The sequence below is a fragment of the Pelobates fuscus genome, chromosome 2, assembly GCF_036172605.1.
Source record: "Pelobates fuscus isolate aPelFus1 chromosome 2, aPelFus1.pri, whole genome shotgun sequence".
NCBI lineage: Eukaryota > Metazoa > Chordata > Amphibia > Anura > Pelobatidae > Pelobates > Pelobates fuscus.
Window position 1 is genome coordinate 30157999 of NC_086318.1, and position 25874 is coordinate 30183872.

Genomic DNA, 25874 nt, shown 5'->3' on the forward strand with positions numbered 1-25874 from the left:
ACAAACCGCAGCCCCTATCCCCCATACTACAACCCATATCTCCCCATATATATCTCACCCATACACTACAACCCCTATTCCCACACACTACAGTCCCTATCCCACCACACACTGCAGCCCTTGTGACCCCACATCTGACAGCCTCCATCCCACACCACACACATTACAGCCATAATCTCCCCCACATATAATACAGCTCCTAACCCCACACAAATTCACTACAACTCCTCTCCACACACACACTACATCACTAACAGACCTCTTCAACCACTACAGTGCAAACAGCCCCCTCAACAGACACGCAACTCCTTATGCAACCTCCCATCATGTGCAAACCGAGACACGCAAAGTCACAAGCAGAATCCTCACATGCATCTACCTCTCCTCACACAAAAGCTCACAAACAGCCTTCCCCACATACTGGCATACACAGCGCCACAACTAGTCTACCACACGCACAGCACCACAAGCAGCCTTCCACTCAAACACACAACATCACAAGCAGCCTCCAAAGGCATACAAATTCACAAGCATCCTCCCTAAACACACACAACACCCTTGTTCAACCCTGTTTCTCTTTTGTCCTCTGATATCTAACTTATGAGACATGTCACACGCAAACACAGAGCAAGCATGTCTTTAAATTCACTCGCATTGTGCTAAACAAACACAGGGCATTTTCCTTATTCCAGAGCTCTTCAGCAGGGCTTTGCGCATTAGCTGACCTGGAGGGGCATCACACTTACATGCCAACTTTTGGAAGTGTGGCATTGATGATAACACAACACAACACCATCTAGCCCCACCCCCACCCATACTAGGCTGATTTGCCTGTAAATACCCAGGCCAAATCTTTTACCCATTCTGGCCCTGCCTCTGTTTCATTCTTTTTGACTTTACCATGGTACAAAAACTATAACATTCTTCATTCATTTCACAAATCTCAACAGGCACAGACGGTTAATTAAAACGTGGGGAAAAAAGAGAACTTAGAGCTGACGTAATAAAATCTATTGCTATGTTAAGGGATATAGAACTGTAGGAATTAGGCTACCGCAAAATGTGTTGGTTTCACATTAGAGGAAAATAGGAATCATTTTTATTGCAGGAAGTGGAGTAAAGCTGTTGGAGGCTAGTATAGTGGGGGATGTCAGGAAAATGACAGAAGGAATTGTTCTCTTAATACTGTCACCATGTCACGTGGTTGACAACTGAATAGCACAATCTGGGCCACATTAACCAAGATAGGAAATATCACTAGCTAAAATGGTACACCATAAATACTGAAATGGTGACAAGATAACCCCATTGGTGTTTAGTTCTCTTGTTTGACAGAGGAACATATTTACAATACAAGTGTTTCTGCAAATCCTAATGATACGTTGTATATAGAACCTAAAAGATCAAACACAGGAAGTGACATTTCAGGTTCAGAGGTCACAAGGGGGCCATTACTTTAAAGAATAATCATTTTAACCACAAAGCCACTTATTCAGATACCACATCCATCAGCAACTCTAAAAAGCTAACCATGCACACAATTCATTGATGGAAACTTCCTAATGGGGACAGCTGTTCTGAAATAATAGGTAAACTGAGCTTGGAAACATTTCATAGGAAGTGGCAGGATTTATAGAGAAAAGCACTTTGGAAGTAGCTGCTAGGAACGACATGAATGAGATATTGCATATAGTGAAGACTAAATACCAAATGGTCTCTTACATACATCACTTACTAAATCAAGATATTTTATTTCTTCACATTACCTCCTTGCTGTTCTAGCAACACAGTGGCATACTGCTGGAAGGGTGACTTTAGTGATGTCACAACCACTTAGTGCATGTTTGCCACGTCGTACATGTCGATATGGGTCTATATGGTCTGATCAATAAGCCCCAGGCTGGGCTTGGTATATGCAAATTGTGATCGTTTTACAATAGTGCAATCCCAGGACTCAGCTCCGATATTAAAGTCTTGCGTTGGAAGTCGAGCATGACTCCTCAAGTTCAATGTGAAATACATTGATAACTCACTCTGCTAAAATCTAAACTTGTAATTTGCTGAGCTTTTTCTGAGCATAGTTTGTGTGCTTCCAAACCTTCCAAATCTGCTGGGACAGAAATCTTACATTTGAAATATGTCTAGGCCATTTTTCTGGAACACTAGAGTAAATGAGACACACTTGTAGATGGATAACATGTGCCCTTTAGTCACGGGCGTAGGAACCGGGGGGGATGGGGGGGACGCATCCCCCCCATTAAATCATCTGGGGGGGACAGATAATGCAGAAATCCCCCCCAGGTCCGCCGGCCAAAGGGGAGCGCAAAAATCACTTGTCAGACTGACAAGTGATGTTTGCCGTCCCCCTGACAGACTGCGTGCGGCTCCATAATGGAACCGCACACAGTGTACGCTGGGAGGGGGAGCGCCTACCCCTCCCGCTCTGCATAGGAGTGCCGGGTGTCACGCATGGGCGTAGGAACCCACACAAATCTGGGGGGGATAGCATTCTTACTCGCCGGGTATATTCTTATTCAGTAAACTGGGAGTTGTTTATCCCATTGTACAGCGCTACGGAATTTGATGGCGCTATGTAAATAATAAAATAATAATAATAATGTTACATTTTAAGTGTGTGTGTGAAATAATATAATGTGAAGCATATCAGTGTATCGCATAGCTCCACAGCAATACAACTGACAGTAATGTGTGAGGTGCAAGTACATCATAGAACACCTCAGCAATAAAATGCATGGGAAAGTGCAGTGTGTGAGTGTATCACAAGCTCTACAGCAAAATAACTCACAGGAACGTGCAGTTTGTGAGCGTATTACAGATCACCTCATCAATACAATGCACAGGAATATACAGTGTTTGAATATATATCAGCCAACCCAATGCGTGGCAAAACACTGCGCTGCACCAATCAGCATCTCCTCACAGAGATGCGTTGAATCAATGCATTTCTATGAGGAGTGTTCAGCGTGAATGCTAGTGCTGCATGTTGTGCAACACTGGACTAGGAAGCACCTCTAGTGGCCGCCTGATAAGGTATTCCTCGGCAGTAATGTAAATACTGCCTTTTTCTGAAAAGGCGGTGCGCTTACATTAACCCCTTAAGGACCAAACTTCTGGAATAAAAGGGAATCATGACATGTCACACATGTCATGTGTCCTTAAGGGGTTAAAGGACCACTATAGTGCCAGGAAAACACTCGTTTTCCTGGCACTATAGTGCCCTGAGGGTGCCCCCACCCTCAGGGACCCCCTCCCGCTCGGCTCTGGGGAGAGGAAAGGGTTAAAACTTACCTTTATTCCAGTGCCGGGCGGGGGGCTCTCCTCCTCCTCTCCGCCTCCGATCCTCCCTTTCGGCTGAATGCGCATGCGCGGCAAGAGCTGCGCGCACATTCAGCTGGTCGCATAGTAAAGCATTTACAATGCTTTCCTATGGACGCTTGCGTGCTCTCACTGTGATTTTCATAGTGAGAATCACGCAAGCGCCTCTAGCGGCTGTCAGTGAGACAGCCACTAGAGGATTTAGAGGCTGGATTAACCCATTTATAAACATAGCAGCTTCTCTGAAACTGCTATGTTTATATAAAAAAGGGTTAAACCCAGCTGGACCTGGCACCCAAACCAATTCATTAAGCTGAAGTGGTCTGGGTGCCTAGAGTGGTCCTTTAAGCCATTGTGGTTCTGGTGACTATAGTGTCACTTGAATATAGAGGGAAAAAAAGAATCATCACAAATGTATGAAATAAAAATGTTGATCCTTTTTTTTTTGGAAACCATGTGCAGATAGTACTGTACTAATGATATCCCTGGCTGGATGGGAGCATTCCATGTAATCAGTATGATATCCCTGGTTAACTCCTTTATCCACCCGTCCCTAATTGTCTCCCCTCCAACCACCTAGCCTCCTAACCCCCATAAAACAAGTAATATATCTTCTTGTACTTACAGTACTGAAGACACCAGCAGTGATCTGGTTTCAGGGCTGAAAGCGTGAGGCGCTGCTCTGCAGTTGTAGGAGACCGGAGCTCACCCTAGCGTTGTCGTGACATCATGGAACGCGCGTACGCAGAGGGCAAGGGAGGTCGGGAGGAGCAAACAAAGTCCTTTAATATGTGGCGATGCCGAATAGTGGAGGATTGAATCAGATCAGGATTTGAGAGGGAACATTTTTAGCATATTATTGTGGGCAGCGGGGCTCAAGAGGCAACTGCCTTGGGCCCCCCAGGAGCAACTGGGCCCGGGGCAGCTGCCCTTTTTGCCCCGTGTTAATGGCTGCCCTGACTTATTTAGGGACACTTACTACCCCCTCTACCCCTTCCATTCATATTACTACCCTATCCCTTCCGTTCATATTACTACCCCCATACCCCTTCCGTTCATATTACTACCCCCATACCCCTTCCGGCCATATTACTACCCCCCATACCCCTACCGTTGATATTACTACCCCCCCATACCCCTACCGTTCATATTACTACCCCCCACAGCCCCACCCCCTCTAGTCATATTATTAGCCCCCTTACCCCCTTCATTCATATTAGTACCCCCCTCCATTCATATTAATACCCCCTCCATTCATATTAGTACCCCCTCCTAACCCCCTCCATTCATATTAATACCCCCTCCTAACCCCCTCCATTCATATTTGTACCCCCTCCATTCATATTAATACCCCCTCCTAACCCCCTCCATTCATATTAATACCCCCTCCTAACCCCCTCCATTCATATTTGTACCCCTCCTACCCCCCTCCATTCATATTAATACCCCCTCCTAACCCCCTCCATTCATATTAATACCCCCTCCTAGCCCCCTCCATTCATATTAATACCCCCTCCTAACCCCCTCCATTCACATTAGTACCCCCTCCATTCACATTAGTACCCCCTCCATTCACATTAGTACCCCCTCCATTCATATTTGTACCCCCTCCTACCCCCCTCCATTCATATTAGTACCCTCACCCCCTCCATTCATATGAGGATCCCCTTCTACCCCTACTAGTACCCTTCCACCTCCCCCCCCTCCATTCCTATTAGTAGCCTCTAACCCCATTCCATTCATTTTTCTACCCACCTCTTCCCCCCTCCCCCTCCCCAAATTATATCTCCCCTCTCTAACCCTTCCATACTAAATACCTGGCAGGGCGGGCAGGCAGCTGCTTTTTTTTTTTCAGAGCCGGCGTCTGAGCTTATAATGACGCCGGCTCCACTCTCCTCCTTGCACACTGTTGTCCCCCTCCCTGCCGTTTTACCGCACAGAGCAGGGGAGGGGGACCTCTTCAAGTGGCGCACGGTGTCAGACTGAGCGCCGGGTAGTCACGTGACACCCGGCACTCCTATGCAGAGCGGGAGGGGTAGGCGCTCCCCCTCCCAGCGTACACTGTGTGCGGTTCCATTATGGAGCCGCACGCAGTCTGTCAGGGGGACGGCAAACATCACTTGTCAGTCTGACAAGTGATTTTTGCGCTCCCCTTTGGCCGGCGGACCTGGGGGGGATTTCTGCATTATCTGTCCCCCCCAGATGATTTAATGGGGGGGATGCGTCCCCCCCATCCCCCCCGGTTCCTACGCCCGTGGTGTCACGTGACTACCCGGCGCTCAGTCTGACACCGTGCGCCACTTGAAGAGGTCCCCCTCCCCTGCTCTGTGCGGTAAAACGGCAGGGAGGGGGACAACAGTGTGCAAGGAGGAGAGTGGAGCCGGCGTCATTATAAGCTCAGACGCCGGCTCTGAAAAAAAAAAAGCAGCTGCCTGCCCGCCCTGCCAGGTATTTAGTATGGAAGGGTTAGAGAGGGGAGATATAATTTGGGGAGGGGGAGGGGGGAAGAGGTGGGTAGAAAAATGAATGGAATGGGGTTAGAGGCTACTAATAGGAATGGAGGGGGGGGAGGTGGAAGGGTACTAGTAGGGGTAGAAGGGGATCCTCATATGAATGGAGGGGGTGAGGGTACTAATATGAATGGAGGGGGGTAGGAGGGGGTACAAATATGAATGGAGGGGGTACTAATGTGAATGGAGGGGGTACTAATGTGAATGGAGGGGGTACTAATGTGAATGGAGGGGGTTAGGAGGGGGTATTAATATGAATGGAGGGGGCTAGGAGGGGGTATTAATATGAATGGAGGGGGTTAGGAGGGGGTATTAATATGAATGGAGGGGGGTAGGAGGGGTACAAATATGAATGGAGGGGGTTAGGAGGGGGTATTAATATGAATGGAGGGGGTTAGGAGGGGGTATTAATATGAATGGAGGGGGTACAAATATGAATGGAGGGGGTTAGGAGGGGGTATTAATATGAATGGAGGGGGTTAGGAGGGGGTACTAATATGAATGGAGGGGGTATTAATATGAATGGAGGGGGGTACTAATATGAATGAAGGGGGTAAGGGGGCTAATAATATGACTAGAGGGGGTGGGGCTGTGGGGGGTAGTAATATGAACGGTAGGGGTATGGGGGGGTAGTAATATCAACGGTAGGGGTATGGGGGGTAGTAATATGGCCGGAAGGGGTATGGGGGTAGTAATATGAACGGAAGGGGTATGGGGGTAGTAATATGAACGGAAGGGATAGGGTAGTAATATGAATGGAAGGGGTAGAGGGGGTAGTAAGTGTCCCTAAATAAGTCAGGGCAGCCATTAACACGGGGCAAAAAGGGCAGCTGCCCCGGGCCCAGTTGCTCCTGGGGGGCCCAAGGCAGTTGCCTCTTGAGCCCCGCTGCCCACAATAATATGCTAAAAATGTTCCCTCTCAAATCCTGATCTGATTCAATCCTCCACTATTCGGCATCGCCACATATTAAAGGACTTTGTTTGCTCCTCCCGACCTCCCTTGCCCTCTGCGTACGCGCGTTCCATGATGTCACGACAACGCTAGGGTGAGCTCCGGTCTCCTACAACTGCAGAGCAGCGCCTCACGCTTTCAGCCCTGAAACCAGATCACTGCTGGTGTCTTCAGTACTGTAAGTACAAGAAGATATATTACTTGTTTTATGGGGGTTAGGAGGCTAGGTGGTTGGAGGGGAGACAATTAGGGACGGGTGGATAAAGGAGTTAACCAGGGATATCATACTGATTACATGGAATGCTCCCATCCAGCCAGGGATATCATTAGTACAGTACTATCTGCACATGGTTTCCAAAAAAAAAAGGATCAACATTTTTATTTCATACATTTGTGATGATTCTTTTTTTCCCTCTATATTCAAGTGACACTATAGTCACCAGAACCACAATGGCTTAAAGGACCACTCTAGGCACCCAGACCACTTCAGCTTAATGAATTGGTTTGGGTGCCAGGTCCAGCTGGGTTTAACCCTTTTTTATATAAACATAGCAGTTTCAGAGAAGCTGCTATGTTTATAAATGGGTTAATCCAGCCTCTAAATCCTCTAGTGGCTGTCTCACTGACAGCCGCTAGAGGCGCTTGCGTGATTCTCACTATGAAAATCACAGTGAGAGCACGCAAGCGTCCATAGGAAAGCATTGTAAATGCTTTACTATGCGACCAGCTGAATGTGCGCGCAGCTCTTGCCGCGCATGCGCATTCAGCCGAAAGGGAGGATCGGAGGCGGAGAGGAGGAGGAGAGCCCCCCGCCCGGCACTGGAATAAAGGTAAGTTTTAACCCTTTCCTCTCCCCAGAGCCGAGCGGGAGGGGGTCCCTGAGGGTGGGGGCACCCTCAGGGCACTATAGTGCCAGGAAAACGAGTGTTTTCCTGGCACTATAGTGGTCCTTTAACCCCTTAAGGACACATGACATGTGTGACATGTCATGATTCCCTTTTATTCCAGAAGTTTGGTCCTTAAGGGGTTAATGTAAGCGCACCGCCTTTTCAGAAAAAGGCAGTATTTACATTACTGCCGAGGAATACCTTATCAGGCGGCCACTAGAGGTGCTTCCTAGTCCAGTGTTGCACAACATGCAGCACTAGCATTCACGCTGAACACTCCTCATAGAAATGCATTGATTCAACGCATCTCTGTGAGGAGATGCTGATTGGTGCAGCGCAGTGTTTTGCCACGCATTGGGTTGGCTGATATATATTCAAACACTGTATATTCCTGTGCATTGTATTGATGAGGTGATCTGTAATACGCTCACAAACTGCACGTTCCTGTGAGTTATTTTGCTGTAGAGCTTGTGATACACTCACACACTGCACTTTCCCATGCATTTTATTGCTGAGGTGTTCTATGATGTACTTGCACCTCACACATTACTGTCAGTTGTATTGCTGTGGAGCTATGCGATACACTGATATGCTTCACATTATATTATTTCACACACACACTTAAAATGTAACATTATTATTATTATTTTATTATTTACATAGCGCCATCAAATTCCGTAGCGCTGTACAATGGGATAAACAACTCCCAGTTTACTGAATAAGAATATACCCGGCGAGTAAGAATGCTATCCCCCCCAGATTTGTGTGGGTTCCTACGCCCATGCCTTTAGTATGTTCACTGTACATGTACATTCTGTGCCTATTTAGAGCCTGTGGGCTGAATGTATGTCAGCCTGCAGTGGTAGGCATTCTTCGGCACTTCAGATGTTGTTGACTACATCTCCTATAATGCTCTTACAGCCATAGTGCTGGCAAAGCATCAGGGGGGATGTAGTCCACGACATCTGAAGTAAGAAAGGTTACCTATCCCTAACCTTGAGTGTATGTACCTCAGAGCTAACTTGCCCCCTTTGAAACCACATCCCATCAAACAATCGATTGATTTATCCTGTAAATATTTCACATTATTTTATTCAGATTTAGATTAAATTAATTAAAAATCCCTTTAGAGTTCACTATCGCAAATAATGCTCTGGGGGTTATTCAACTAATTCTAATTATGTTTTATAAATTATTATTATTTTTACTAACAGGAATTGTGGAGAACTGACTCAGAATTACAACTTTAAGCAAAAATTGCTAAAAAAACAAACAAACAAAAAAAACCTCTACAATTATTTGTCAAAAATATTTTTCTTTTCCAAATCGGTTATGTTGTTCTAAAATTTGCAATTGACGACTCTGGTTTCGATAATTCCTGGTTTAGTGATTACAGAAATACTAAGAGAGGGTGGGTATATTGTGAGATTATTACTCATAAGGTTTGCTACGTACATTCCCATAAATCTTTTGTACGCTACAGTACAGCTTGTGTGTTCTTTAATACATTTTAAAATGGTTTACCATTCTTTTATTTGTTTCTGTATCTGTGAAAATGAAAACAAAGCAGCAGCGTCCCAGTAAGAATGGTGGGTGAACTTTGATGCACATTGCTCATGATGTACCTTCTAAAAATTATAGTTCAGATCAGAAAGAAATCTTGTTTGTGTTTAAGGTTGGTCATTACCATGCTAATCAGATCATGTTTTGTCTTAAATATGTGTTTCCCAGATTGTAATTATGGCAATTAAAATCTTTTCGTCCAAACAGCATGTGGTTCCATCCATTTACAAAACCACTGTCGTAAAGTAGAACTTACAACTAAAAATACCCAGAACAAAACTATTAATACTGAGCCAACTGCCTAAATAACAAAAATAGAAAAGCATATTCTAACATCCTTTGGGGAGAAACGGATTTACAATATAATGTTACCAGGTTGTTAACGTCTTTCTTCTACTGTGTAGAACACGACTCCAGTTTGCGCTCTATCAATGAGATATTTGTTTAGTTTGTGAATCCCACAATTTACACAGTTGGTGGTCTCCGCTGGGAGGTAAAGTGACATTGTTATGATCATGGCACTACACAGATTTGGATTATACTTCGAGTTTAAACAATATGGTTTCAGTAATATACTCTGTTGACCCCTGAATGGTAGGAAAGGAGACTACACTATTTCAAGGCAATAACAGACATCTGGTCAATCACAAAAAAAATATTGCAATAAATCTAGAAAACTTTAAATCAATGGATCGTTTCTACATTTCTGAGAGTCTGGTTGGTCTCATGGTGGCTAAAATAATTATTAAACTGAACTGCTTTATAAATATCTACTACTAGGACCATAACAAAATCTTTGCAATTGTTTTTTGAAAATTTATAACCATTTATCCATTAGTCGTGTGTTTTGGAAACAAAAGCAATATAGTATAGTTTAATTTGTTTTAAATGGTCAGTTGAGACTCTAGATATATTTTTCCAGTTTTGATGTAATATCCGTAATATTTCATCAATAAAATATATAAGCTATAAGATCACCAGCTCCACACCTTCAACTTTTAGACTTGTGTCAGCCCTGCTCCTGCAGAGAGGAGATGTCAAGCTGCTACTGTATTCAGAGTGCTAAGAATGTATTGTCTAAAAGGTGATGTTTTATACACTGCGTCCCGTAGGCAGACAGGTGGCTAACTAGTAAAGCATTGGAGGATATAAAACCTTTTGTTTTAAATCATCTCTGTGATTTCATCATCTACGTGATACAAATCTGTACATGTAATTACTGCTAAAAAGCTCATGAGACAACCAATTGAAGTAGTTGTAGTACCTGGAGTTCTTTACAGTCAAAGTAAAACCATTTTAACACTGAATGAAGATCCCTGAGAGCCTTCAACCCAGGCCCAGTGTCTTCCTCATTCTAACGAGGAACACAGTGATGGATAACAATGATTGGCTGAGAGGGTCAGATAACTACTATCAGTCGAACACAGATGCTCATTGTTGATATGATTTGGCATGGCAAAGGTGAGAGTAGCCTCTGAACATCAGAGTTATTTTTTATATATCATTAAGAATGTGTACTGTCCCACGTTTCTAATCAACTCAAGTTGACTCTTCAATATATCTGTGTGTCTCTGTTGAAAACACGTGCTTGTGGTGGTAGTTTTTGGGTTAATAATGCTTGTGTACAAACATGTTCAGAAAATCACAAAAGTCATTTATTTAGTATTATTTATATTATATAGAAAAAAACAGTCTCACACAGATACATTGTGTAACGTGTATAACGAGACTTAAAGCGTTACTTCAAGCATCAAAACCACTACCTCCTGCTGTAGTGGTTATGATGCCAGGAGGCCGGTGTGGCCACTACAAACAACTGAAGTGGTGATGGTGCCTTAAGTGACCCCTTAACTCAACAGACTGCAAATAAAATGATACAGTGCAGACATTTCTGAAAAATTATAGAAGTAAAGTAATGTTTTAAATGCAGAATAATTATTACAGTGCAACACTTCGCTGGAATTGTCCAAGAGGCTTACCAGTAAAGCACAAGAGCGTTAAAGAAGTGCCTCATTAGAGTCAAGCTTGTGTGTCCGTTTCAGCAAAACACTTTCTAAATTTCTCCTCTGAAGTTAATAAAATATAAACAATGGTATGCAGAGCTTTGTACTGATCCTTCGTAGATTTACTAGCACGTAAACAACAATAGTTATTGCCCCATTTCTTTGCAAATAAGGCATAATACATTTTAAGAATGCATGCGTAATAACCAAAAACGAGAGTTGAGTTGGTTCTCATACAAAGGGACCATTGTTTGGTGTGCCCGTAATTTGGTGTGGGTGACGTTTAAAGAGAAAATAGTTTGAAAACCACAAAGACTCTGGAAGAGAAATTGACATTAAAACATTCAGATGTTAAAAGACTGTAAAAGGAATGAATATATGTTTTATTGTTTCTTTGTTTTAGTTTTATTTTCATTATATTGTTTATGTTAATTTGCATTTGTAGTCGTTTTTTCCACTAGCGGAGTTCAAAGCAAACTGTGACATTGAGAACCAAATATCTCATTATAACAACAACAGATATAGACCCCCACAAGATGGTTAAACCGGAATGGTATTTTAAATATAAAACATTTCTTTTAGATTCAAACTTTTTTATTATCATGAGTCTTTTAGAATTGGCAAACATAGGAGTCACAAACAGTACATATTAAGTTAGCCAAATTCAAGATGATGCTTTATTAGCGTACACAACACTTTTGGGTTAAAGAAATATCACAACAATAGTCAAAAATAGAACAAAACAAAATAAAACTTGCTCTCTTTCACCCATCATTCATGATAAGACGATGTAGACAATACATTCGGCTCTAACATATTTCAAAATGGTGCAACATGGGGGGAAGTCAACCTGGTTTGCTAATTTGTTTAAGGGGGTTGATTTGTTTATGCTGTAGGGGGTTGACTGGCTATTACTCTAGTAAAGTACCAGTCTTTAAATTCAAAAGCAGGTTTAATTTTGGATTGGATAGATCTACCAAAAGAGTCAATATAAGGTGGCCGATTTTGTTTAATGAGGCTTCAGTTCAATCCATATTAAATAGAAAACAGATCTATGTCTGAAGCAATGATAACTGAGGGGGAGAGGGATTTATCCCATGATGTAATCTACATTAGCATGCTGCAGCCAGGATCATATGGGCTAATTTGGAAACTTGGCTGGATGTATCTCTTGACACCCCCTGTTGACATGTTTTGCTAGTAAAGATCCACCCAGTAATTGAGTTACGCAGTATAGAGATTGTTTTCAGAATGCTCAAATCCGCACACAATCACAGAAACAGTGGTAGAGGCCTGCTCCGTCAGTTCCACACTTCAAACAATTAGCCAAGTCCCTGATTTTTAAAGAAAATTTTTTACAAGAGAGTAATAGGTATGATGTTCTATTTTTAAATGCATTTCTTAATAAGAAGCTGATGGGAGTCTATTGAATAGCTTGATGGTTGTTGTTATGATCTCATCATGAGTCAATGTGGAAAAATGAACAACCCATTGAGATAGGTCCAAATGCCAAGTAGAGTGATTCAGGTGGGGTCAGAAGAAGAGTGAAATAATGTAGTAGAAAGGAGTAGAAGGTTGGGTAAATATATAGTCTATGGAATGGTCCCAATCTGTAAAACTAAAATGATGAAGAATAGCTGGAATCTGGCTGTACGTTTGATGGTATGCAAGGATACGAACATCTGTTTAATGTGTTGGAACGAAAGGATTGATTTCTTATGGTCATCTGAGAAATAATGTATATTAGCATTGTCTGTGGCTTTCCAAGAATGGTAGAGGTATTGAACTTCCCTATTTTGAAAGTGCGGGTTATGTTTAAAAAAAAAAAAAAAAAAGGATGAATCTTTATCCTTATGTATTGCCACTGAAACCCTAGAATTTGTCATACTAACTTCCATGCTTCGTTAGTGGATGCCAGTAGGGTTTTTTCTTGTGTTTGCGCTGGGAGGGAGGCATAGGAAGTATGCAGCAATTGGGTACAAGCAAAAAATAAAGATATTACATATGAGAAGAATAAAATATGTTTACAGTATGACAGCAACAATACTATATTTGCAAGTTTTTGTAGATCCCTAAAATCTGAATAAATTATTGTACATTACGTTGTTATACTTTGAGTAATGAGGTTGTGGCTCCCAGCGTCCCGGTTTTGGTATTATGAGGGTGTTTTGTCTGCTACTTAATTAGTCATAGGACAATTGTTGACAAAAATGTGATGTCACAGTGTGCAGGCCTGCAGGCTTCAACATGACTTTTCTTCATCTTAGTCATTTATCCATCTTCTGTGCCAAGTATGTACCTTTCCCAGGGTAGCTACAACGTAATAATACCTATGTTCTGTAATACTATGAAATAATGCCTGTATTCGGTAATATATTGTAATAATGCCTATATTCGGTAATACTATGAAATAATTCCTATAATCGGTAATACTATGAAATGATGCCTGTATTCGGTAGTACAATTTAATAATACCTATATTGGGTAATACAATGAAATGATATCTGTATTCTGCAATACAATGAAATAATACATTGTATTACTGAATCTAGGTATTATTACATAGTATTATTACATTGTATTAACCAATACAGGTTTTATTTCATTGTATTACCGAATTTAGGTATTATTTCATTGTATTACAGAATACAGGCATTATTACATAGTATTACCGAATATAGGCATTATTACATAGTATTACTGAATCTAGGTATTATTACATAGTATTATCGAATCTAGGTATTATTACATAGTATTATCGAATCTAGATATTATTTCATTGTATTACCGAATATAGGTATAATTTCAATGCAAAGAAATAATACCTATATTAGGTAATACAATGTAATAATATCTAGATTCAATAATACTATGTAATAATACCTAGATTCGGTAATACAATCTATTAATACCTAGATTCGGTAATACAATGTAATAATACCTATATTCTGTAATACAATGTAATAATACCTATATTCTGTAATACAATGTAATAATACCTATATTCGGTAATACAATGTAATAATATCTAGATTCGATAATACAATGTAATAATATCTAGATTCGGTTATACAGGAGGCAGAATTCACACTTCTAAAGAAAATAAGGGGAAAAGTCCATTATCACAGGGTTGTATAACATTAGATTTCTTTTGCTTCAGGAATCTTCTCATATTTTACATAGAAATTTAATCTTCCCTGTTACCTGCTTGTTACTTCGATGGCACATCATGTTTTACTAACTTCAATAGTACATCATATTGAAAATATCACAGACTGTTGTGTTTGTAGGGACTCCCACTCCCAGACAGCAGCCAGAATTTGTGGCTGCTGTTATTGATTCTGTCCCTTTTCCTGATCATATGCAGGGAAAAGGTTTTGCAAAAGGGACCCCTCAAATTAAAGAAAAAAAATCTAAAATAATAATAATAATAAAAACAAGTGAATATTTATTTAATTCGATATATTTAACTCTATATAGTATGTTCAGACTTTTTTGGGATTATTGAGATTGAGCAGCCTTATTTTTTTTTTTTATACTTATTTAATTCCCTGGTGGTCCAGTGTGGGCTCCCTGGTAATCCAGTGGACTCCCTAATGGCCAGGTGATGATATCGGTTCTGCAGCTCCGCAGTGTTGTGCAGAGCTGCAGACCATGTATCTGGCGAGACCCGGTTAGAGCACTGCCGTGGTAACCCGCTGCAATGCTCTGATTGGCCAACACTGCGGAGCTGCAGACCAGCGACCACGGGCGCTCTCCTCCTGGGCAGATGGCAAGCCGCCAGGCCCCCTCCTGATATCAAGTCGAGGACCTGACACAGTCTTCCCAAGGGTGGTTTAGGCGGCTGCGAGGCCTTAGTCAGCCACCTAAACTGCCTAATAAGAGAGCAGCCTCTGAATCCATGTTTTACCATTATGTATCCTTTCTCTCTCTTCATTAACCAATGTGGGTACTAACGAGGTAGTTTTTAATAATCGGTATCCCCAGGCTCCACGATTACTCCAGGTCTCTTAACGGGGTCTTTGTACAGTAAATTAATTTAGTCTGGCATCTAGTAAAAATATACACGTTAATAGATCAATGGATTATAAGGTTATTGCTGGGTCGAGTGGATTATTTAAATGGTTTTAATGCTTTTTCTCTTTTTTTTTTTTTGCTTTTCAGTCCCTAAGAAACTCCTGTATGAAAATCAGCCAAAATCAACAAATTACCAAGGAATCCTGCAAACACACTACACACAGCAGTCCGGAGTTTATGATCGAAATGTAATCAGAGATGGAGCATTCTTCCCCGATTCTGCTTTTATAACAGAACAGGCATTCCCAGGTACTGTAACACCCCGGACTTTACTGGACATGAGCTGAGGTCATACCATGAATTCCGGCTGTATTTTCTGTATTTATTGCATCACAGTTTAAGGGATGGAGATCTTTTAATCTAATATTTAGTAGAAGAGAGATTTTCTGTCACTGCTAGTATACTGTTGTACAGAGCTACGGAATTTGCTGGCGCTATATATATATATAACAAAATAATAATAATATGTTTCTAAGCATCATCGGATATATTTGTAGAATAAATGCAGGGTGGTGTCCTATTTTTCCAGCATATTTAAGTAAAACATTATCCATACAGTGTACAAAAAGCACCTTCACTATCAGGTTAGAATATACTTAAATAAACAGTCTAAACACTAAAACCACTGCTAGTTAGGAGTCTTTTAATGCAATACCACTTGTTTGGGATAAATAGTCTTTGAGCACTTTGACAAAAACAGAGGGATCTCTTGAAACCCAAAGCCCACCACCTACACTGTATCACAGATGTAGATGAATGTCACTTGTCATCATTCATTACATTTAGATGGCTGCAAGAGCTGGGCTAAGACACTCCCAGCACACACAGCACATAGGTGGTGAAACTACACACAAAGCCGGCAAATAGCACTTCCAAGTGTATACGCTTGGTGACGTGTGATGCTCGTCAACACTGGTGAGACCTCACTTGGAGTATTGTACACAGTACTGGAGACCGTATCTTCAGAAGGATATTGATACCTTAGAGAGAGTTCAGAGAAGGGCTACTAAACTGGTTCATGGATTGCAGGATAAAACTTACCAGGAAAGGTTAAAGGATCTTAACATGTATAGCTTGGAGGAAAGACGAGACAGGGGGGATATGATAGAAACATTTAAATACATAAAGGGAATTAACACAGTAAATGAGTAGTCTATATTTAAAAGAAGAAAAACTACCACAACAAGAGGACATAGTCTAAATTAGAGGGACAAAGATTTAAAAATAATATCAGGAAGTAGTACTTTACTGAGAGGGTAGTGGATGCATGGAATAGCCTTCCAGCTGAAGTGGTAGAGGTTAACACAGTAAAGGAGTTTAAGCATGCGTGGGATAGGCATAAGGTGATCCTAGATATAAGATAAGGCCAGGGACTAATGAAAGTATTTAGAAAATTGGGCAGACTAGATGGACCGAATGGTTCTTATCTGCCGTCACATTCTATGTTTCTATGTTTCTTGCATCATATAAATGTCATATACTTGTATTTGCCTGTTTGCTGACAGCATCGAAGTAAAGTCTCAGAAGGTAATAAAAGACCTGGAGATTAGATGTAGCACAATGTATAAACTATATTTTATTTACTATAATGATATACCATATTATAATGTTTGAATGACAACATGACAGGTGTACTTTAATGAAGAATAAAAAACAACAGCAAATACTGTTCATTTGCACAGTGATTTTATAATTTCTCTGTGTTTTGGGACTTTATTAGTCAAGATGTTTGCAGTCTGATCATTGATGTCTTCTTCGAGGAATTTTTCCAGATCCTATTCTTTTTATTTAAAGAGTAGCTCTTGTCTCGAGTTAGCTTTATTATTTCACACATAATAAAAAAAACATACTACAATCTTTAAACGTACCATGAATCTAGCACCGGGTGAGGTCCTTCTCACTCGTTTCATGTCTGTAAAGCATCTGATTGGACCATTTTCCCTGGCTCAGAACATGTGCGTATTTTGGACTGGTGAGGGGAGAGATGGAGTTTTATATAATACATTTTATATATATATATTTATACACAGTGGTACCTCGGTTTGCAAACGCCTCAGTTATCGTAATTTTGACTTTTTTCTGACCTCCAGAAGGGATTAATTGGTTTTTAATGCATTCCTATGGGAACCCGCATTTCAGCTTACCCTCTTTTACTACCTAGTGCTATACAGTGGTAAAAAAAGGTATCTTGCTGCAAGAGGTTAACACTGGCAGAAGCTGGGTTGCTATCCATCATCCCCCTACTTCCCTGTGGATAACTTTGACCTGTTGATATGCAGGGATGTCTGCAGTTACAGCTCCTTTTCCAACGCTTCAGTACAGACATGGGGGAACAGGGAGAAGATTGGCTGAAAATACGCCACAGTCCCTGGCGTCACAATTTGGGGTGGTGGGATAAGACCTAAAATTGGGACTGTCCTGCCTAAATTGGAATTGCTGGGAGTCCAGGTGTGTTTATATGTATGTGCACATGTGTGTGTAAATAGAAATATTATTGTCGTGCATCACTTGCATATCTCAAGTTGGACTTTAGAAAGTCCCTTCTGTGCCCATGGAGGGGTCATTTTTCAATTTACTTCTTCGAGAGTTTTGTTATTACTTTTGTTTTGCTAGGTCTCACTATATACTTCTTGATACGTATCTATATGGTATTCTATATGGTATTCATGGATATTGTCGGGGTTTGGTATACAATCGGTGCTTGTTAGGTGCCTATAAAGCAGCACTTAGACGGAATCTAGGGTAAACACATTGCTTTAGTCGTTTTTGTGTTTTTTTTTTTTTATAAAAGCAGAACCACTGATATGACATGTTGGAGTCTTTGCCAACATGTCACTGCATCACTTTATTAAATCTTTAAACAGCAGTAGGAAAAAATATGAATTGCTGTCGGCAACTGTCTCCTTCCGTGTGTATCAGTTACACCAGTTGGAAGAACATTTCTCTCGAAATTCCCCCTCTCCAGGAGACTCTCCTCATGCACCTTTTGTTGTTTCTCCGTTTTCAAAACTAGTCAAGAGGTTCTGTGAAAATGCATTCCGAAGGAGTCTCTACAGGCCTCGGAAACATGACACTGACATGTTTGTCATTTCATTAACGCTATCCCTCCCAACAACGCATATACATGTGCTGCCTTTTTTTTTTCTCTTAGAAACCAAAGGAAAATGGAATTTATCAAATGGATCGCAATGCGCCAGAGCTCATTTTCACCTTCAAGAAAAAAACAAATTTCTCTGTCAGGGCCCCATCCTGTCAGATCTCCGTCAGGGCTGCCACCCCTTTCCATGTCAAACTTTATGTAGCCAGGACGGAGCAGAAAAATCTAAAGATACAGAATACAATAATGTGTTACTGTTTATTGTTCATCTTAATGTGTTCAGAATTAGATAAGATCTGGCCAACATGCTCAAACATAGCATTTACTTCCTCGTCAGATATCACACAGAGCAATGTTTGCCGTTTATTTTATGACGAGAGAGCTTTTGTTAAGAATGACTATTTGTAGTTCTACTAAGGTCACTGGTTAAACATCTTATATTATTATATTGGTATATTGTTATTATTTGATGCACAGGTATTGCTATCCTCCAGATTGATGTATTACAAACTTCTTTAGTATTTCCTATGTAAACTTTATTACCAATTGCCTTCCAAAAAATCCAACATTTCTTCACAACATTGTTTGTGTAATATTGCACTATATCATATGATAACACATTACATTGTATACAGGCCTTCCAACCATCCCGATTTTCAGGTCCTGTACTGACTTTGTCCCCTGGTGTTCTAATTTTGGGGACATTAGGGAACTGTCCCCATAAAGCAAAGCATGAGCACAGCTATGATCAAGACTCAGTACAGAGCACTGTAACAGAGCTCCCTGAATCTGCCCTTAGTAGGGCAGCCTACTTGACTGACAGGGAATCTGGCGTGCATTCAAGACACACTGACCTGTCAATTCTATAGGTGTACCCACCCCCTTTTGGAATGTCTGCCAGTGACATGAATCGCTTCAATATCCCGCCCTTTGTACCCCTCCCACCGATGTCCCGCTTCTTAAGACGTCAAAGTTGTTGAGGTATGTCATATATTCAGATAGTCATAATATGTACTCAATTTTGAATTGACATTTCTTCTCATCCCACTAAACAGTATTTAAAGAGTTAAAAAAGACACTTACCTCCGTAGCTCCTCCTTGTCATGATGCTTAGGAATCTGTAGAGAGATGTCGTCTGGACACATGTGCGCTTGACCATTTCTTCCATTGCTGTATGGTCATGTTCCCAAGCATATGCCAAGAGGGGGTGGGGGTTACAATAATTCTCAAGGTAAAAAACCTGGATGATCTGTGTAACACAAAGGGTCTGCTTCTGTAAGATTTGGTACTGTGGAGCTCTGTGATACTCTTAGCAATAAAAATTTAAGTTTTATTACTATGGAGCTCTGCGACATACACAATGCATTACTATGAGATTTATTGTTACGGAGCTCTGAACACACATCAAAGAGGATTTTTTGTTTTTTGCTATGAATATCTGTGGCAAACGGCATACATTACTATGAGACCCATTGCTCTATGAGACTCGTACACATTGCTCAGAATGCTGGGTGTGATTATTAATTTAGATTATAAGCAGTTTGTGGCTTGTTGCTGTCTATTGGTAAAATGTTCATTTTTCAACAAGTGGTAAGATATCCCAGCTGATCCAGTCTTTAGCTCAATCTTTACTATATAAATTCAATTATGACTTACTTACTAGCAGAAGAAGGAAATGGCTCTTTGGCTAAATCTAATAAGTGAACTGAACATAACTAGAGGAAGTGATAAATTGACCGGCTTCTTACTTAATTGGCTCCAGAAACAAGCCAGAGCTGTTCAATAAAAATAAAATAAATGGGGGAGCTGAACATAGAATCAGCGTTTCTTCTTGTTTTATAAAGCCGAGGTGGAAGTTCCATTAACATTTTAGAGTTTATTTGCCAAAGTGAGAATTCCAGGTGAATTCAAAGTGAATTTAAAATTTAAGGTCAAAATAGTCAAACTTGGAGAAATGATCTAAGCCAGCTATGATTTCAGTTTGGCTACTCTGGCCTTAAATGTGAAATTGACATTAAATTCACTTTGAAGAATTCTCACTTTATTAAATAAACCTGTTTGGAAAAAGATTTTATTTATTTTTTAAAGGGCTGAGTGCATTTATTTTATTCTGATCTAAGAGGTGCGCAAACATACCATGCCTTCTAGAATGTTCTATACACCGTATTCTAACATGTAACTCTCCAATTGCAGAGCAACCTTTATCTTAGTACAGCAAAAGCAACATGCTGTTCAAAGCCGATCAATTATATTCACTCAGGGATATTCACTATACCGTCAATTGGTCATCCACCTCGCATATTTTGGATTTAACTTTGCAATACTTTGAGAATTGCTGATAATTCCCAGTTTAGTAAATAATCCTGTGTGAATTGTGATGACCTAAATCAAATTGTAAACACTAAAGCTAAAATAGGAAACATTTTTTTCAACTATGCCATACTGGTATAAATGTAGCCATATTCAAACCACCACAATTTACAGTTAAGTAAATAAATCCCTTAGTTAAAAAACAAACCCCAAAAACAAAGAAAAACACTAACGAAAAACTAATAACAAAAATCTGTACAAAATAGGTAACATGGTATCACCAGTAAGAAAGTTTTTTTTTATATATATATATATATATATATATATATTTTTTTTTTTTTTAACCTGAAAATAAATGGTTGTTTAACATTTGAAAGAAATTTGGAAGAACGGATTGAACAGAACGTTAGAATTTTTTTTTTCAAAAGCCAACTGGTCAACTTTTTAAAGTTAAGTATTTTTCTTTTATATATGGTAAACCAGCATACTCTGCATAATGGACAGGTCTAACAAACCTATTTCTTAAAACATATAACATGATGAGCACATCTCCTACAAAAAACTAAACAGGAGGTGGCAGAGATGATCGGCAAGTGGGGAGATTTATCTGTTCTGGTCTAAAAAGTGATAATATTTATTCACCTCTTAAGGTAGTAAAAAGTAGACAAATATCCAGCTAGAGACCAATGCTCCAATTTCTTTCATATAAGCAACTACAGATCTAAAAAGTGGAGCAACATTTTTAAATGGGAGTTTCATCGGTTTCCTTGGGGACTGACCCAATTTTAGCACTTTAGAACATTTTTAGAGCAAAATTATTTTGATAAAATCTCCTTCAGCATTTTCAAACTGGTCCTCCACAGTCTAACTGGTCCTCCACGGTCAAACTGGTCCTCCACAGTCTAACTGATCCCCCACAGTATAACTGGTCCTCCACAGTCAAACTGATCCTCCACAGTCTAACTGGTCCTCCACGGTCAAACTGGTCCTCCACGGTCAAACTGGTCTTCCACAGTCTAACTGATCCCCCATAGTATAACTGGTCCTCCACAGTCAAACTGGTCCTCCACAGTCAAACTGGTCTTCCACAGTCTAACTGGTCCTCCACAGTCTAACTGATCCCCCACAGTATAACTGGTCCTCCACAGTAAAACTTGTCCTCTACAGTCACACTGGTCCTCCACAGTCTAACTGGTCCTCCACAGTCAAACTGGTCCTCCACAGTCACAGTTAATCCCAGCCAATGGCAGAGCCACAAGCACAGCTTCCAGAGGGCTAAATCACAGATGTAGTCATATGATTATATGTCCATAAGGCATTAGATTCTACTTATAATGTGCACAGTCTCCCTAATTATTTAACCCTTTATATAACAGTAACAGTAAGCTGTACAAGTATTGGGACTGCTGAGTGTGTATTCACTATATACAGGCCAACCTATTGCATGCTTCTCCTGCAGGTCAAAGACAAATGCCAAATCTAAACCCACATAACTTGGTAAAAGAGGTGAAAACTGAAATATTACAGCTATATTACAGATGTGCCACCTTTTGAAAAATAAGGAGTACTCAATATGGACGTCCCACATAGCAACAGATTACTAAACTGTATGTTTAATTTTATCTTTTAATGCAGAGAAGAAAAGAGGAAGAGCAGCCGCCTTTTACCCCGTTGACGACAACTTGTCTATGGATAACACACAACATCCTGTCTCCAATCGTACAATGGCACCCGTGGGTCGGACAAGCACAGAGATGGCACTTATTAGCAACATGTTGGCAGCGTACTCCTTCATCACTGGTACGCATTTTAGTACGTTGGTTTTAAAGCAGAGATGCAACAGGGAAACAAACTCCCAAATGGGAATAGTCCTGTGAGATTTGGGCAGTTAGATGGCATGTGTTTTAAATAGTACATGGTTAGAACTGATATGCAACATTTTCCATCATATGGCTCTACATTTTTAAAAGAAACATTTATAAAGTATTGCATACGTGTCCAAAATGAGAAAGCTTGGTCATATATGACATTTTAATGTTCTCTAGGCAGAATAGCATTTATAGCTCCCTCTTACTCTTAGTCTGCGTCCTATAGGGCTGTATGGGTACGCACAGCCCAGGTGTCTTATTGAGGTCATTTTAAACCTCCCTAAATTCCCAGGGGCCTCAGGCATTGTCCTTAGTTATCCGGAGAATATGACTCTCCTTGCCTCTGTTATTGTTGCCTCTCTATATAAATATACGTACATATAAAACTCACATTTGAAAAGTGTAGGTGTCGATGCATTCTCCAGCCAAGGAAAGAAGGAAATAGGATGAAAGAACGAGGACACTCACAGGCAGGGCCGGACTGGCCCACTGGGATACCGGGAAATTTCCTGGTGGGCTGCATTAAGCTGGGGCCGGGCTGACAGCTTTTTATTATAATAAATCCTCCCCTCGGACTGTGCCAGCCAATCAGTCCGAGGGGAGGGAGGAGGGAGGAGCTGGGGGCTGGTGTGGCTGCCAGCAGTTGCAGGGAGACCTGTCAGTCTCCCTGCACAGTCTGAAATCATTCCGGCTGCATGCCCTGCCCCCAAACGGAAGCTCCGCCTCCCACCCACAAGCTCCGCCCCCCACACACGATGCTGGAAAGCTGCCTACCGGACCAAAAGGACACTGAAAGGTATTTACTTTTTTACAGCCCCCCTACCCACTATACTGCCCCTCTACCCACATCACAGCCCCCCTACCCACTATACAGCCTCCCTACCCACATCATAGCCCCCGTACCCACCTCACAGCCCCCTACCCACTATAGAGTCCCCCTACCCACTATACAGCCCCCTACCCACCTCACAGCCCCATACCCACCTCACAGCCCCCATACCCACCTCACAGCCCCCCTACCCACCTCACAGCCCCACTACCCACCATACAGCCCCCCTACCCACTATACAGCCTCCTACTCACTATACAGCCCCCTACCCACCTCACAGCCCCCTACCCACTATACAGCCCCCTACCCACCTCACAGCCCCCATTCCCATCTCACAGCCCCCTACCCACTATACAGCCCCCCTACCCACCTCACAGCCCCCTTACCCACCATACACCCCCCTACCCACTATACAGCCCCCTTACCCACCTCACAGCCCCCCTACCCACTATACAGCCCCCTACTCACTATACAGACCCCTAACCACCTCACAGCCCCCCTACTCACTATACAGCCCCCCTACCCACTATACAGCCCCCTACTTACTATACAGCCCCCTACCCACTATATAGCCCCCTACCCACCTCACAGCCTCCCTACCCACTATATAGCCCATCTACCCACCTCACAGCCCCCTTACCCACTATACAGCCCCCCAAACCACCTCACAGCCCCCCTACCCACTATACAGCCCCACTACTCACTATACAGCCCCCTACCCACTATACAGTCCCCCTACTCACCATACAGCCCCCTACCCACCTCACAGCGCCCCTACCCACTATATAGCCCCCTACCCACCTCACAGCCCCCCTACCCACTATACACCCCCCCACCCTACTCACTATACAGCCCCCCTACCCACTATACAGCCCCATACTTACTATACAGCCCCCCTACCCACTATACATCCCCTACCCTCTATACAGCTCCCCTCTCCACCTCACAGTCCCCCTTCCCACCTCACAGTCCCCCTACCCACTATACAGTCCCCCTACCCACCATATGGCCCCATACCCACCTCACAGCCGCCATGCCCACTCATAGTTCCCCTACCCACCATGCAGCCCCCCTACCCAGCTTACAGGACACCTACCCACCTCACAGTCCCCCCCATCCACCTTACAGAACCCCTACCCACCTTACAACCCCCCTACCCACCATATTATATATATATATATATATATATATATACATACCAATAATATGTAAGGCATATATGTATGTGTATGCATGTCTTGCCACCCCAGATGATTGAGTAATATACACACATAATTATATATATTATCTCGGGTGGCAACACATAGCCATACATATTACATGTGACAATACATGACATAGTGACTTATGGGGCTGGCATACATTTTTTTTTCCAGGGCTGCTTTGTATCCCCAGTCCGGCCCTGCTCACAGGTCTTCAAATCAATATAATCAGATTTTAATGTATGAACAATGTTTCAGCCCTCATACTATTGCTTTCATTTGGACCTATTTTATATATCTTATATTCTCTCTCTCTCACTCGTTTAATAGCACTCCCTTATTATTTCTCTCTCTTTCTCCCAACTAATTTTACTTTCACTTTCACTGACTCTTCTATAGTTTAATTCTTGTTTTCCAGAGAACTTCCATGTCATCTCCCTGCCCCTGTATTCTCTTCTAGTTCTACATTCTATTTTCAGGGACCCCTCCTCTGTGTAACTATCTCCCCTATTCTCTCTATTGTGGATCCTCCCAGTCTTACTAACTCTGTACTGTTTCCCGATCTACGAGACTCCTATCCACTCTCATCTCTCTCTTTATCTAATTATTTCTATACTCTCTCCCTTTCTCTCTGTTTAAATAATTCCTATCCTGTCTGTCTCCTCTTCCCTTTCTCTAGGGGACGACAATCCTTTCTTTCCTCTCTCTCTGTCTCTCTCTAAAGGATTCAAATCATCTCTCTTCTTCTCTCTCTCTCTCTCTCTCTCTCTCTATCTAGAGAAACCCTATCCTTCCTCTCATCTGTTCTCTCTCACTATTATTCTCTCTGTTATTGTTCCTTTACTTCCTCTTTGCTAATTGTGCATGACCATCTTTATCCTAGTTGCATGTCTTTACACCTTTTTATATCACTTTGTGTAACATTATATTGTGGTCTGTGTTTTTTTTATGTCTGGTTTTTGTATATTTCTTTTATTGTTCCTGGGTGTTCCAAACGCCTTTATTTATGTGTGAGTCCCGTCTATTACAAACTTTTAAAACAGACTCTCTCTCAAATATTTGGAATTATTTAGCTGTGCAGTCTTCTGTGAAATAAGTCATTTCTTCATAACATAAACTCTGTGACCTATTTATTCCCAAAGGTTCACACAATGCTTTTAAACGCATTGCATGTAATGCCTGTCTCTGATAATGAATGGCTGCAAATAGGAAATTGCATACTACATTTATAAATATACAT

At 41.5% G+C, this 25874-nt stretch overlaps 1 protein-coding gene across 1 annotated transcript in view; it reads left to right on the forward strand.

Moving 5' to 3' along the window:
- Positions 1-25874, forward strand: part of LOC134586501 (protein eva-1 homolog C-like) — a 303306-nt gene that overhangs the window by 250754 nt on the left and 26678 nt on the right. Inside the window, exons 6-7 of the mRNA XM_063442046.1 lie at positions 15416-15577; positions 22371-22535. Coding sequence (XP_063298116.1) covers positions 15416-15577; positions 22371-22535 — 327 coding nt within the window. The remainder of the gene's footprint in view (positions 1-15415; positions 15578-22370; positions 22536-25874) is intronic.